The sequence below is a fragment of the Castor canadensis genome, chromosome 13 (assembly GCF_047511655.1).
Source record: "Castor canadensis chromosome 13, mCasCan1.hap1v2, whole genome shotgun sequence".
Lineage (NCBI taxonomy): Eukaryota > Metazoa > Chordata > Mammalia > Rodentia > Castoridae > Castor > Castor canadensis.
This window is the reverse complement of record NC_133398.1, coordinates 38870774-38886182: the sequence shown is the minus strand read 5'-3', so window position 1 is coordinate 38886182 and position 15409 is coordinate 38870774. Positions and strand designations below refer to the sequence as shown.

Below are 15409 nucleotides of genomic sequence, written 5' to 3'. Positions count from 1 at the left end.
GCAAGTCAGTTGCACTCCTGGGAACCCACAGTGGAGGTAGAGTGACATGTACATTCAAGGATCAGCTCTCCTCCCTTCCCAACCCACTTGCCCCTGGCCCACACCCCAAGTAGGGAGCCGAGACTGGCTTGTTTGATGCTTTTAATATCATTATTTGTGTTACACGATACACAACCAAGGATGATGGTCAATACTGCAATGGAAATGTTAAAAAAAATATTATACACGGCTCATGTCTTCCACACACCTTCCTGGAAATAAATTAGTGAGCGCGGAGAAACCTGGCTGGGTGGCAGCCACAGCCGAGGGTGGGGAGAGTGTTAAGGCAGTATCTACAAGGGGGCAGGGAGCAGGGGCAAGCTAAGGCTGTGGTTCTTTCCCTCCAGCTCCCAGACAGGGAAGGAGGGAACCACGCTCTCTCCCGAGACACAGAAGCTGCTGGCTGCCAGCGTCTTACCTCTCCCCACCATATCTATCTATTTATATAGACTGCCTCTATATATGCAAGAGTCAGAAGCTCTTGCGTGTTGGGGAACTAATATGTCCTGTGGGAGGAAGCTTTTCTCTGGTTCCTCAGGGCCACAGAAATTGAACAATGGGCCAGAATCACACAGTAAGTCAGCAGCAAAGGCAGGAGTCTGAAAGAGAGGAGTTGCCCATGTTCTAGAAAGGTGAGTCAAGGAGCCCCGGGTGGTAGTGGAGGTCTGATTCTGGGACCCAATGACAGGGGCTAGGATGCTGAGCAGGGTGGGAGAGAGGGGCTCAGATGGGGGCCAGTGGACCTTGTGGCCCTGCAGATACCTTCCTTGCCTTGCCTCCCTTTGGCAGTTCTCATTATTTAACTAGGCTCCCTGCAGTAGAGGAGGTAAGGTTTGGTTGGAAGTGTGGGGCGTTGGCAGCTCCTGGGTGCAGTGCTGGGAGAAGTGCTACCTTTCTGAGCTAGAAGCCCACTCCCTCCTCTCACTAGCCCCCTCTTCCAGCTCCCACCTCCCAGGACTGTCACCCAGAGAGCAGCGTATAAGTGGCATTCATGATGGCAGATACATCAGCATGTGGGGAAGTCAGCATGGAGCACTAGAGCAGCATACACCTTGGCCCCATGGGAGGAGGTTTGTGGGGCATAGGTCTGATCAGTCTGAAGCTACCTGTGCTTTCATTTTTCTTCACATGGGGGCAGGTCTATGTTGCCAGCCCAGGAGAGGGCCCTGTTTGCCTCCTCCCTCTTGATTTGCAAACTCAGCTTTCCTGCCCCCTCTGCAGCAGAAAGAGACCCACAGACACTCCACACAGCCACACACTCACAACAGATACCTGCACACACATTCACACACACACACACACACCCCTCTTTCCAAACAGATCCCCACACATTTCACCCTCCCCTTTACGCACAGACACACACCTCAGGGCATCCCCTAGGCATACTTACAGAAAGACACACAGAGATCTCTATACCCCTCCACAGAAATTCTTATTAAAAATTCCCTTCAGGTAGGAAAGAACCTTAAGATAATTTTAGCTGCTATTTCTTTTGCAGGTGAGGGAACTGAAGTCCAGAGAAAGCTCATGGCCTGCTGAAGATCACAGGGAGACTGCCAGAGCTAGGACCCAGACTTCTGACTCCCAGGCTAGATCAGTCTCGCACTCTCACACTGTAAACAGACAAGTCACTTCTCCACCACGGACTCTACATCTGCCTCAGGAAGATACCTGGAGAGACAGGTCCAATGCAGAGATGCAGACACACACCCTGACAATCTCATCTTAGTGTCCTGCTCTCTCTCTCTCTCTCTCTCTCTCTCTCTCTCTCACACACACACACACACACACACACACACACACACACACACACACACACTGTGCCAAGCACAATATACTTGCAGCCACTCAGCCCACTGTGTTCTCCTATCCTTGCTCCTTTAAGAGTCTTACAAGGAATCAGCTTCCCAGGTTTTGGGCTGAGGTGAGATGCCAATGGGGCATTGGAGGTCAGCCTTACCCCCTGCTTCTAGCCTGGAACCAATGAACAGAAGAATTGGGGGTTGCAGTACTGGGGAGGCAGAGAGATACCTTAGTGAAGGACCAGTGAGAACAGGTCATACCTCTGCAACTTGTGTCTCTCTAAAGCCCACCTGACCCTTCCCCACACCCAGACAGTAAGGAAAGAAGTGAATGGTAAAAGAGGATGAAGGCAGTGATCTGATGGGTAGGGCATAATATCCCCTTGGGCAGTTTTGCCAAGCTTCCCATCTGGAAATGAGGGGAAAAACACATACAGGTACATGGGCTGGCAGGGGGCACATGGAGGGGGCTTTAAGGTGCTGGGAACTGCCCCCACTGCCTTGGGCCTTTCTCCCTCCAATCCCTTTCCTTGTCATGCTGGGCTGGAGGATTTACAGCTTCCATGGGGTGAAGCCAATCCTCTGGGTTTGTCATCCCTCTCACCTCACTTATTATTGTTGTCCTCCCTACCCTCCAGTTTCCCTACGCCCCCAGACTTCAGCCTTGGGGAAGGCGGCAGAGTGCTGGGTGAGGTCTCCCAAGTAACTGAACAAACAGCCCCCACTCCTCCTCAGTCCCCAGGGTGGAGAGAGACCCGGTTTTGGTTTCTCCGGCTCCATGAACACACAGAGGTACACGTCCTACCATAGGAGGAAGCAATGACTGTTACGAGGTTGGCGGCTGTAGGGGCCACGGGGTGGGAGCAGGCGGACGGACAAGCTGGGGAGGGCTAGCTCCACCCCTGCCCAGTCCAACCTGGCCCAAGTTGGCCCTGCCCAGTGCGGCCGCGGAGGCCCCACCCGCTACTGAATGTGGCAGGCGGTGGAGGACGTGGCCTGGCAGCACATGCAGGTAGGGTTCACAGACTTGGGGGGGATGAGGTCTAGGTCCTCGTCATCGGGGATCTCGTCTAACCGGTAGCCGTCCTTCAGCAGCTGGATGTTCAAATCTTGGTTGATCTGCTGTAGACAAAGGGAAGGGAGGTCAGGCTCGAGTCACCTGAAGGCATCAACCAGGAGCAGGTCATTGTCTGTCAGCTCAAAACCAGATTTCTTGGCAACCCCATGCCTGGGGTTGGCCTAGACTTGGCTCAGACCTCACTTCCATCAGGGAACCCATCGTGGGGTCCAGTCCTCACTATAGGCCCCTGCACATTCCAAGGTCAATTTCTCACCACTAGTCCTACTTCTATTTGGGTTTTGCCTTGATTTCAGGTCCACTCCTTTAAGGTGTCACCTGAATTTCACACCCACTCCTATTTAAAACACCTACTTCAATAACTCTGGCCTAACCCTTAGCTCCCAGCACCAGAGGGTGCTCTCCCACCCAGGCCCTGCCCCACACCTGCAGGTGGAACTGAATCTCTTCCACTTTCTCCAAAGCCTTGGAGTTGCAGCATTCCTGCTCCTTGGCAAGGGTGGTCCTGCTCTGTGTGTGTGTGTGGAGGCGGGGTAGTGCCAGAGAGGGCACAAGGGGTGGGGCCTCACCTCAGCAGATGAGTAGCCAGAGGAGGAGTATCTGGACATGTCAAAGTCATCATCACTGGTGTGGAGAAGAGAACAGAGAGAAAGTGATCCAGACAAATTAAATAGAAAACTCCCTGCACCCCCACCCCCACATCAATCAGTACCACACTTGCCCCCATGGCTCCAAACAAACATCAAGGTCTAAATAATCTGTGCTGCTGTGCAAATGCAGGTTTCCAAAGACAGATTCTCAGTACCACTCTTCCAGATGAATCACCACCCTTAACTTCCTTCTAGAGCTGCTATTCCCTTCACCTTCTCCACCACCCCCCACTCCCCACCCCCAAGTATTCAAATCATGTTGACTTGTTGGGTTTTCCCAAAGGCTAGGTCTGGCCAGCTATTTTCCCAGGAGTAAGGCTCTTCTCTTAAGAGGGGACAGGGCATTAAGCTTCCATCTGGCCAGAGACATTATCAGCACATTACTATGCTGGTCCCCCTTTCCTCTCTCTGCTCACTCCCCTTCGTGCAAAAAGTAAAATAAGATAAAAATCCATTCCCTGGAAGAGGAATACCCCACTTCTGGCAATATAGCAGGTGTGGCCTGTAAAGCCCACTTGTGCTCACATAGGTTCATGTGGCTTGCCCAGCTGCCCCCAGACCTTGTACACACCTGTCCGTGTCAAGAGCTACCAGCGGCTTCTCATCTGGGCTCTGGTCAAGAGAGGAGTAGCCTTTATTGGGGACGACCAGCCTGGGTGAAGAAGTTTTGGGGTTGGAATGCCAGTTGGAGCACACAAACCTGGCAGGGGACTGGGTTGGGCTCCACCCCACTGCTTCCCTCCCTTTCTCCCTCCTTCCCTCCCTTCCTCCACACCTTGAATCCCACCTGAGGAGGGAGGGAAGGGGGGATGCTCAAGACCAGCAGAGACAGGTGCTGGCTGGCAGGGTTCAGGTGGGGCAGAGAGGGCCTCTACCTTGTTCGGGCCATGACATTGTTCTTCTTGGGTTGCTGGTTGACTGGGCTGCCCATGCTGCCATTCTTCAAGGAGCCCTTCCGGGCCAGATCCCGCTGCTTCTCTGCAGGGAACATGGGAAAGAAGCTATGTCCTGCCCCAGGGCCATCCTGCCTTACTGCTTGGGGCAGCCTGAGCTGGGCTCTCATTGTGAAACCCTTGATCCTCTACAGACTGAGGCAGGGATTCGGAGTCCAGGCCCTTGATGCTTATGGAGAAGCTACTTGAGGCAGATAGTGGGGAACAAACATTGGTGTCACCATGTGTCAAGTTCTGTGTTAAGGACTCCCTTGGTTACAAACTCATAGCATGAAGGCTTTGTACATAAGACTGTGATGTTTGGGATTAATGCAGAAAGAAGAAAGAGCCAATGATGATTGTGGAGTGGAAGAAGCAGAAAGGGGCTTGCAGGGTAGAGGGAAGGAGGCTGGGGGAACCCATCTGGTTGTACTGCCTAAGTGATTTCCTGACTCCTGCCAGCCTCTGTGCTCTCCAAGGGTCCAGAGCCTACCAGGCTCATGGGGTTGGCCATGAGTGACCCACTGTTTGTTTATGACCATTGTTATCACCAGTAGCTTCCTGGGTCCTGGAAGAGGCCTATGTATTCTTTCCTACTTGTCCAAAGTAAAACCCAGATCTAGGAGAAAGATCTGTTGCGTGAAAAAATAAAGATGAGCATAAGGATGGGAAAGGCCTTTACTACTGTGACTCATTTTGTATTTATTATTTCTTTTTATATTATTTACTTATTTATTTTTTGTGGTACTGAGGTGTGCCTCATTTTAAAATGTCTCCTGACCTCCATATCTCCGAGTCTTATCTCCTGCTCTCTGACCATCTTTCTCTGCTCATTTGACTCCAGTTTTTTTCAGACTCTTTCCAGAAGGTGGCAGCTGCCATTACCACTCTAAACCTCTAGGGGGAGCAATTTGCCTTTAAAGTTCCTGGCAGTGATTTTCCTTAAGGTAACTAACTGGAACAAGTTGTGCATCCTCTTGAGCTTTGGTGGTAATATAAGGAAATGGGGGGAAAAAACGTTATTTTAAAAGCATGCTAAAATTGTTTGACATAGTGAAAAATACAAACAACAAACTAGCAAAAACCAAACTATGGACTACTATGCAACCATTTAAAAGAATGAAGTCATTCTCTATATACTGATATTGGAAGGGGCTCTAAGACGTAATATGGGGTGGCAAGTTTCATAAAATGTGTACAATATGTTAAAATACAAAATAAAATTACATAAACTACAAAAGCTTAGAATGATAATCTCTGGGGAAGAGAATGTGATGGGGAAGAATAAAAAACATACTAGTTAAAATACTTTACAATAATAAACAAAACTGACTGCCATTTGAGTCTGATGTCTTAGGAAGATGAACAATTCCACTGAGAGAACATCTCGAAGGGCTCCTGGATGTGGTCTGGAAGGAGAAAAGATTTTTTAAAAAGTAGACTAAAAGAACAGGACTCTGTGGAAAGGAGCCCTAGTAGCTACAGAGGGAGAAGGTTTTGAAGAGTTGGGAAGTGATTTTGAGGACTGAGAAAGGACCCAATATTTGGGGCAGCTGGAGCCTGAGGAGAAAAATGGCTGGATGGTAGAAGATTTTAGAGGGATAGTGACAACTGTATTTGATTGTTAACTCTTATTTGTTAACTCTTCCCTGTGTGCACCATGTTACAATTTTTCTTCATAGAGCCCATTTGTAATAAAAGTCTGTTATCTACTGCAGCCTTGGCTCAGTGAAACCGTGATCCCTAAATGCAGAGGGTCAGTAATTAGCAGAGGGTGGGGTGAGAACCACAGTTGCAGGAGCCAGCTGTACAGTAAACAGACATCAAGTGGACATGAAATAAATCCTCAAGGGAAAGGTGATGAGATATCTGGAAAAGCCGGAAGATACTAGGGTTTATTGAGAGAATAAAGCACAGCTTCTCCAAACAGGAGTGAGATGAAGTTGAACTGGGAAAGGAGCTCAACTTGTAGGCTTTGGAACCCTCATTCAGACTAGCAACTGACACCACCTTTCTAAGGCAGCTTTCTCTCTGCCTGATTCAGTGTCCTCTCCCTGGGGTTCCATGCCTTTACCCCTGCAGCTAACCCTTGGAATATCTGCAGCCTTCTTGGCCTCAGGTATGCCTTCTAGAGTTTCAGAATTCTGCAAACAACTGTAACTACCTTTTTACCTTAAGGCAAAGATGTGCCAATAACATGGTGGCTTGAGTCCTGAGTTTTTAAAGTTTGTGGCATCTCACTGTAGACCCAGCCCAGAGCACAATGTCCATTCCCCACATCTCCCTCATCCCCCAGACACACTCACCCAGCTTCACTTGGAGCGGGGATGGTTTGTAATTCATGGCTACTGACTCACCCTCCCGGGCATCACAGTCTCCGTCTGAGATGGAGGCGGCGGCTGGGTCCTGTGGGGAGAAAGCAGAGAAACGGAGTTGTTAGCAAGTGAGCACAGGGATTGCCCTCAACCTTGAAGCAAGCCTTCTCACCCGCCCTCTGCGTTTCTGGGAACATTTGCCCCTGGTAGCAGGCCAGGTATTCAAGGAGGGAGGGACAGAGTCACCCACCATGGGACAAAGATGTTGACCTGGGCAGAAGGGCCAAGGTTCTTGGTCCTGCACCCAGCTTGATGTGTCTTCAAAGACCTGTGTGATCCAGGCTCCTCCAGCAGTCCCACCACAATTTCCTTAAGTCCACAGGGCTTCCTCTCCTCCTCCTACTTGCTCTACTCCTCTGCCCTTCTTGTATAGTTGGTAGGAAAAGTTGTTCCAGGTCCCTATGAGCTTAAGGTCAGTAGGTACTTCCTGGGATGGGTCTTTTCCCTTCATTTGCCCTACTGCTAGATGGGTCCAGATAACTAACTGTCCAAGTCAGAACTGACTTCAATACTTCAGCCACCAGGAAAAAGAGACTTCTTGAGTTCCCAGATGAGTCTCAAAGAGCATCTCCTGGGAGAACCTGAGAGGTTGGTTGGGTATGGTAAGTGAGAAGATAAATAATGACAAATTAGCAGATGGCCAGTTAGTTTTGTTGCCCAGAGTGAAAAGCTGTTGCTGCTACAGATGAGAAGGAAAGCAGGGAAGCATATATTGTTTGTGTGCAGGCTTTTCAAAAATTTTTTTGTGAGACTGAGGTTTGAACTCAGGGCTTTGTGCTTGCAAAGCAGGTGCTATACTATTGAGGCCCAACTCTAGTCCATTTTGGTCTGGTTATTTTGAAGATAGGGGTCTTGAGAACTATTTGCTTGGGCTGATCCTCCCAATCTAAGTCTCCCAAGTAGCTAGGATCATGGGTATAAGCTACCAGCTCCCAGCTCACTAACCCACCCTCCTCACTAACTTGTCCCCAGGCTGGACCCTGTGCTGTCCAGAGTCCTTATCTAGCCTTACAATTCCTCCAAAACACCCTTCTCTGCTCAAGATTCAGGGCCCTGACCCATGCTGCCTCAGTCAGGTAGAAGAGGCTGCAGTCATCTATATTTTCCCTGAGAACTTGACCAACCCTTGAAATGGGCACTGCCATCCTAGGTGTCTTTGCATTTTAATTAGGGACTGCACAGTGGCCAGCCTAAGGTCCGAGGATTGCAAAGAGGATCCAAGTCTTCTGCCTGTTCTGCCTTTGGGGATGCAGAAAGTAGACAGACAGGCAGGTAGAATGCTCCAGGACTGGCTTTATGGTGTAAGTCTCAGGGATCTGTGTGGCTGTTGGTGACCAATCAAGGGAAGGCTATATAACCATAATTGTGGCTCTGTTCCTTTGAAAATGAGGCAATGGGCAGGAGCACATGCTTTTCACTAAGGGGAAAGGGAAAAGTCTAGGATTTTTGGGTTGTGTTGTTCCAGTGGTGGTTTGCAAGTTTCTGAGGGCAGAGCCTGGGCCTTCCCCTCTGCATTAGGCCTCACTGTCCTCTACCTGAAGCTAATTTTAAAATACAGAAACCCTTAGGTATTTAGGGCTAACTTTTTCTTAGTGAAGATAAAGTCATAATTTCTTCTCTGAGTAGAAGGTGGTAGCATTAGAAGTAGACTGCACAGGAAGAACAGGGCCTGGAATGAGGGCTGGGATGCTGTTGAGCTGTTCTGGTCACAGCAACCCACATGTGGCCCTTGAGACCCGATGGGGAGTTCCTGGTTGTATTTGATTTTGAGTGAAATTGCCAGCTCTTTCAGGCATTCACCAGATTGCAAAGCTCTAGGCTGATAGGTCCCCTGCAAAACCCACCATTCATCATCTCTTCTACCACTGCCAGTGGTAGAAGGCCATCTAAGGGGCAAGTACAAAGAGCTCTGGTACTGTGCTTACAAACTCAGCCTTTACAGTAGACTTTCTGTATGTGTTCCCTGAGAAACACAGCCAATGTACTATGACCATTATGTGGCAATATAATCAGGGAGATTAAATGTGAAATATTCATGAATAGAAGTATCACAGAGGACTTGGCAGAAGGAAGTATCTGGCTCCAAGAAATCAGGAAGAATTGAAAATGTCCCCCAAGGACATCTGCCAGGGGTTAGCTAGATCTGGGAACTAGAGTGGGGATTAACAAGATTGTTAATAAACACTCAGCACAGACAGACATTGAAATGCATCTCTCATAGCAATCCATGTTCTACAACCATTCAAACAAATGCTCCAAAGACTGTGGAGATGATTAATAGCCTAGGCTCACTATTTCTGAGACAGAATATATAGGCTAATGGCCAGCGCAAAGCTAATATAGCTGTAGGGAGGCAAAAATGCCAGAAGACTCCTTAGAGTTAGTCTGACCTACTGATTTTCATTAAGCTATATTCTCCGAACCCCATGCTTTGGGTGGGACTGAGTGTGTGAGTGTGTGGGGGGGAGGGGGGCAATATGTATGCAGGTCTGGCTTCCCTTCAGCCAGTGGAAAGTCACCTTTATTTCACTTATATACCAGTCTTTCTGAAAAGTTTAGTTAGAGAAAGGGTTCTGTTGTTTTTTTAAAAAAAAAGGGTGAAAAATCCATTGATTTAATCCAATTTGGTTTTTAAAAATGTTTTATTATGGTTAGTAAACAATACTGTGAGATCCTGAGTTCCATCACCAGTTTATATCTATTCTTTTTAAAAATAAGGAAACCTGGGGTCAGAGGGGAAGTCTTACTCAAGGTTACTGATGAATTCAATGACTTTTTAAAGCATGCAAGAAGAGTCACAAGGAAAGGGAGTATGACTGGGACTTGTAGCTAGAGCAGGCCTTCTGGGAGGCTGCTCCGTTCCTGTAGGCCAAAGCATCAGCCTGCATGTTAATCTCTACCCTTTTCTCCCTACACAAGGCCCAGCTCATGGATGGTCTCCAACTGGCTGACCTTGCTTCTTATAGTTGAGGTAATGCAGTAGATACAAAAGTAGGCTGGAACCCAAGAATTCTAACAGATGAAATTGGATGAGGGAAAAATTCAGAGTGGAGCCTTCAAAGTCTCGGGGAGGGTATTAACAGAGAATGGCCTAGGGAATAAAAGAAGGTAATGCTTTCCTGAATGACCACCAGAACTCTAAATTCTGTTCTGGCAAGATTCTGGATGGAAAAAAAGGCACACAGGGTTTTGTGGTTTCTAATGCAAATCCAAGAGCTCAACTGATTCTCATTCTTTCATAGGTACCCAATGGACATTGTGATTTCCTCCCTAACATTCAAATTATGCCTCTTCTACTCTGGGCAAAGCTCCATGGCTTAGTTGGTTTGACGTCACTCTTGGTGCTAAGGGGATGTTCAAAGAAAGGAATATAATGCACACAATCACATCCTTTTTTCCATACAGACTGAAGATTATAAAATTAAAAGCACAGACTCTGGAGTGAGTTCCTAGGTTCAAATCCCAGCTCCTCCATTTACTCCAGATTTATGCGATCTGGGCTTCAGTTTCCTTAGTTATAAAATGGGACTAATATTAATATCTATGTCAAAGGTTCCTGTGAGTATAAAATGAGTTAAAATGTGATAAACACTTAGTGCTTAGTATAATACATGCTGAGCATTATATTTGCATTAGCTGCAAAGTTGTTTTAAATATAAGTTCAGTGAGGCCTTCACAATCATGGACAATGTGCCCTAGGAGTAACTTGCCCACAGATGCAGCCCTGGTACCACATAGGTTGAGGCCTGGCTTATATGTGAAGGTTTCCATGGCAAAGAGAAAAGATGCTTCCAACACAGAATGAGAAAGGGGGTATCCTGACCCCCTCCTGACCAGGGGGTATCCTGTTTCATGTCTTGCCTCACACCACCATGCTATGTTTTCTTCATTTGTTTAAGAATACTAGTTCTGGGTCTCACAAAGATAAATAGCTGGGTTGTGGGTGTGGCTCAAATGGTAGAGGGCCTGCCTAACAAGCATGATGCACTGATTTCAAACCCCAGTACCATAAAAAAAGGTAAATAGCTGGATGTGGTGGTACATGCCTGTAATCCCCGCACTTGGGAGGCTAAGGCAAGAGAATTTCTAGTTCAAGGACAACACTACATAGTGAGTCCCTATCTCAACATCCCCTCATCCAGTAAAAAGTTAAGATAGATAGAAAATAGGCCCATCTTTAAGGAGCTCCCAATAATTATCAATGAAGATAATATGAACAATAAAAGTAGAGGGAATAGGACAAAGGGAGTATAGTTAGAGGAGACACTTGAAAATTTTTCTATTCATTTATTCACATGTGCATATATTGTTTGGGTCATTTCTCCCCCCTGCTCCCCTCCCCCAGAGACACTTGAAATTATCTCAAAACATCAGCTTGCCACTTTAAGAGCAAGGAGGAAGGACATTAGGAAACATGTGCAAAGGCTTATGAAACTAGCCAAGTATATTCATGGAACAGTGAGCATTTTTTTTTTATAGTTGATGCCTAGAAGGTATGATGAAAAGTGGCAGGAAAGCTGGATACTAGTAGCTCACACCTATAATCTTAGCTACTTGGGAGGCTAAGATCAGGAGGATCATAGTTCCAGGATAGCCCTGGCAAAACATCTTCCAGACCCTTTCTCAATGGAAAAAGTTGAGCATTGGGATGCATACCTGAGCAATGGTAGGAAGTCTAAAAAAAGGAGAATTGTGCTCCAGGCTGGACGAGGCAAAAAGCCAGACCCTATCGCCAAAATAATCAGAGCAAAAAGGGCTAGGGGTGTGGCTTGAGCAGGTGAGTGCCTGCCTAGCAAGTGCAAGACCTTGAGTTCAAACCCTAGAACTGCCAAAATAAATAAGTAAAATAAATGACAGAAAATTATGTTGGTGTCTCAGATCATGATTGAAGGTGGACCCTGACTTTTTTTCTCAGAAGATGATGGGAGGCAATGAAACCTTAGGCAGAGGAGTAATATGATCAGATTTGAGATGGAGAAGGATTCTCTAAAGTCATATGGGAGATGGGTGGGAGGTGAATAAGACTACAAACAGTGCTGGCAAGATAGGAGGACCCTGAACCAAGCACCGGCAGAAGACAGATGAACAGAAAGGGGGATGTTCAAGAAGGTAGAATTAGCAAAATTTAGAAATAGAATGTAAAAGAATCCACACTTCTAGTTTTCTGTCTGGAGAAACTGGGAAAGGAATATTAATTACAAGACAGAAAATTTAGGAAAAGGCACAGAAAGAGCCCTACGGAACATCCAACATTAGGGAATGAGTGGAAGAAGGAGACTGGATAGGAGCAGAAGATGAGATGTGGGAATAAAACTAGGAAGCTGTAGAGTTTCAAGGTGGTAGAAATGAATAGAGCACATGGGTCCATAAGCTAAAGACAAAATTTAAAAATGAGGAAGTCATAGGTAGCCTTAGTGAACAGTTTTAATTGAAGGGTAGTAACAGAGCCCAGATTACAATAGATTTAAGATGGAATAAGATATGAGGAAGTAGAATCAGTGAATAGAAGCTATCCTTTCAGGAGCTACACTGAGAAAGAAATGAGAATGGATGACAGCCAGGGGAAGTTTTAGAGTTGTAGGATTTCTTTAAGGGTAGGGAACACATGACTATTGTCCTACACTAAGGAGAAGGAAGCTGGGTATAAAAGGAAATGTTTGATGGGTCTTTGAAGAGTCAAGAGCAGATAGAACCAGAACCTTGGACCAGAGCAGGGAAGCTCCTTAATAAAAGGATGGAGGCAAGGATGTGGGGGATACAGATAACATGGAAGCAGAAAGGTTAGTGGGAAGTCAAGGGAGTTTATTTCTAGTGGTCTTATTAGGTAAAGGAAGGGGTGAATACTGAAGAGTTGGGGAAGAGAAGAGGGACACTTGGCTGGATATCTAAACAAGTTTTTTCTACCCACTGCCAAAATATATTTTCAGGAAGTATCATAGCTCTTAATAGGAGGACTATGGCAGAATTTACCTTCCCTGTGGGGAAACTAAAATTGAATCATGCCTCTGCCCTGAGTAAACCAGGCTCTGTCCAGAAGACACAAACAGGACTGTTCAGAACCATGGAGAGCGCCTTTTGTCCTTGTGACTGGATCAAGGGCTGGTGAAAGATGAGGACTGGAGCTGGGATATGATCTTTTGCCAACTCTGTTCTTATTGCAGTTTGTCCAGAGAGCATTTCAAAACTATCTGGGTGTAGTCCTCCCATTCAGAGCTATACTATTCCCTGAAAACATCTCTTAGCAGTGGGTAGAATAAGCATGTTTAGACATCTTATTTAAGAGGGGGATCTGGGAGCTAGGCATGGTGGTTCACACCTGTAATGGCAATACTTAGGAGGCTGAGCCAAGAGGATTGCAAGTTTGAGGCTAGCCTGGGCTACATAGTGAGCTCAAGATGAGCCTGGGCTACAAAGGGAAACTGTCTCAAAAAAAGGGAGATCCAGCAAATACACCTCAACTTCACTGAGTGCCACAGCTGGGAAGAAACCTTATCTCTTGTCCAAGAATATTCAGTAGTAACCTAGGCATTAGTTAGACCACCCCTATTTCCCTGAAAACAGCTGTTCATCCAGCCTGTAAGGTATTTCCATTTGTCTTGGACTCTACACATGAACATGAGAACCCCTTGGCCCTTGGCCATTGTCAGCTCTTACTCTGTGGTATGAGCTGAAGTCACACCTTCACATATTGACCCTTTCCTGAGTCCCATTGTTGAGCAGTTCCTGCTTTTATTCCCCATTTCCTCTTCAGGATTTCTTCAGGGGCTGCATTCAGTGCTAGCAATTAGCCAGGACCTCTATCTTTTTGGGACATAGTAAGATCCTTAGGAGTCCCACTTATAGAGAAGGACGAAGACTTCTCATGGGATAAGGTCTTTAGGGGAGATCTGAAGGAGAATCAGGGAAACATCAGGAGAATCAAGAGAATAAGGGCTCTTACAAAGATGGGAAGGAGAATAGGAAATCTGGAAAGTTTGTGAAGCCTGAATTTGGGAACATGGGCTTAGGAAGCTTCTCTTATGAAATTTCTCTCATTTCCTCTATTTTTCTTAAGTAGAAGTCTCAACTCAAATAAAGTTAACACATTGACTCTCCAACTCTCAACTCTCTTTCCAGCTTTGGACTACATGCTAGCAGTGGGATAAGAAAACACTCTTTCTTTATATATACCACACTCTGCAGAGTAAAACAAAATTCACACACATACACACACACACACACACACACACACACACACACACACACACACACACACAAGTGAGAAGGATTTTCATGCTAGAACTAGAGTCTGAGAACCTAAGCTGATTCTCTGAGTAGCTGAGGATTTTCTTCTTCTTAAACTGCTCTTAGCATAGAATTCATTATCAAACATAAACACCACCAAACCTTAGTATCTTTATGGTATCTGTCATTAGGAGAACCAAAATTGAGGAGGGTGCTGCTAATGCCAGGGCCTGGTAACAAGTGCAGCCAGGGAAAGTTTAATACATTTTTCTATTATAAAGTAATTTGTGTTAATTTTTTTAATTGCCTTTAGTTTCACCTTGAGATGACCTGTTAGCATCCTGGTATATTTAGTCTTTTGTGCATACTATTGTTAGCAATACTCTCACTCTGGGGTTTCTCTTCTCTGGGGGCTGGTTCAACTACCATCCTCATGGTCACAGTATTGGACCTTCAGTGTCCCACCCTTCTGTATTTATGTTTGGGCCAGGGAGAGCCAACCAGTCTCCCCCAGAATTGGGAAGTGGGACTAATAGAAAATGTAAAGTTTAAGACTGTAGAACGGATCAGCAGAGGAAGCCTGTGGGCAGGGAGAGAGGGAGAGAAGAATAAGTCCAGAAGAAAAGGAGAGAATGCTTCCTAGGGGTAAGCTTCAGTTCTAGGGCCGTACCCTTCAAAGGTTTGGCTGCCTGCTGCCCTTAGACACTATAAAAAACCCTAGTTTGGGGTTTGGGGGTATAGCTCAGTGGTAGAATGTTGCCTACCAATGTGAAAAGTCCTGGGTTAAATCAGAGAAAGAGAGAGAGAGAGAGAGAGAGAGAGAGAGAGAGAGAGAGAGAGAGAGAGAGAATGAATATCCCCATGTTCTTTTAGTCTAATTCTCCATTTTAGCTTAACCAGAAAGCACCAACTAACACATATGCATAGATCATTTATAGAAAAACACTGTATTCTATTCTGTATTTAAAAAAATTAGTATCAGGACATAACTACATTCCATACTTTTAAATAGCTTATGTATTATCAGCTTAATCAGCTTAATGACTGAATAATATCTATAGAGAAAATGTACAATAACCTTGTGATCCTTCAGTTTGACATTCAGGTTATTTGCAAATTTTCACTATTATGAATTATGCTACACTGAAATCCTTTTAGGATCACTTCATAAATAAAGCAGAATTACTAACTCAAAAAGCATGAGTGTTTTTAAGATTCTTGATATGTATTGCAAACTGTTTCCCCAAAGGATTATTGTCATTTACAATGCCCTCAGTCATGACTGAGGGTATAGCTGGGTTTTAGTATT

General features: G+C 45.9%; 1 protein-coding gene across 8 annotated transcripts in view; it reads right to left on the bottom strand.

The window, feature by feature from the left end:
• Positions 1-124: 124 nt before the first annotated feature.
• Fam219a (family with sequence similarity 219 member A) overlaps positions 125-15409 on the bottom strand; it is a 50086-nt gene continuing 34801 nt past the window's right edge. For 3 of the 8 annotated variants that reach the window (XM_074051588.1, XM_020170195.2, XM_074051587.1), the window contains 5 exons: positions 6808-6907; positions 4445-4547; positions 4141-4221; positions 3489-3543; positions 125-2963 (listed from right to left, as the gene is read on the bottom strand). In XM_074051588.1, the coding sequence (XP_073907689.1) occupies positions 2805-2963; positions 3489-3543; positions 4141-4221; positions 4445-4547; positions 6808-6907 (498 nt within the window). In that variant the 3' untranslated portion in view covers positions 125-2804. The remainder of the gene's footprint in view (positions 2964-3488; positions 3544-4140; positions 4222-4444; positions 4548-6807; positions 6908-15409) is intronic. The other 5 variants (XM_074051591.1, XM_020170198.2, XM_074051590.1 and 2 more) reach the window with 3 other exon arrangements.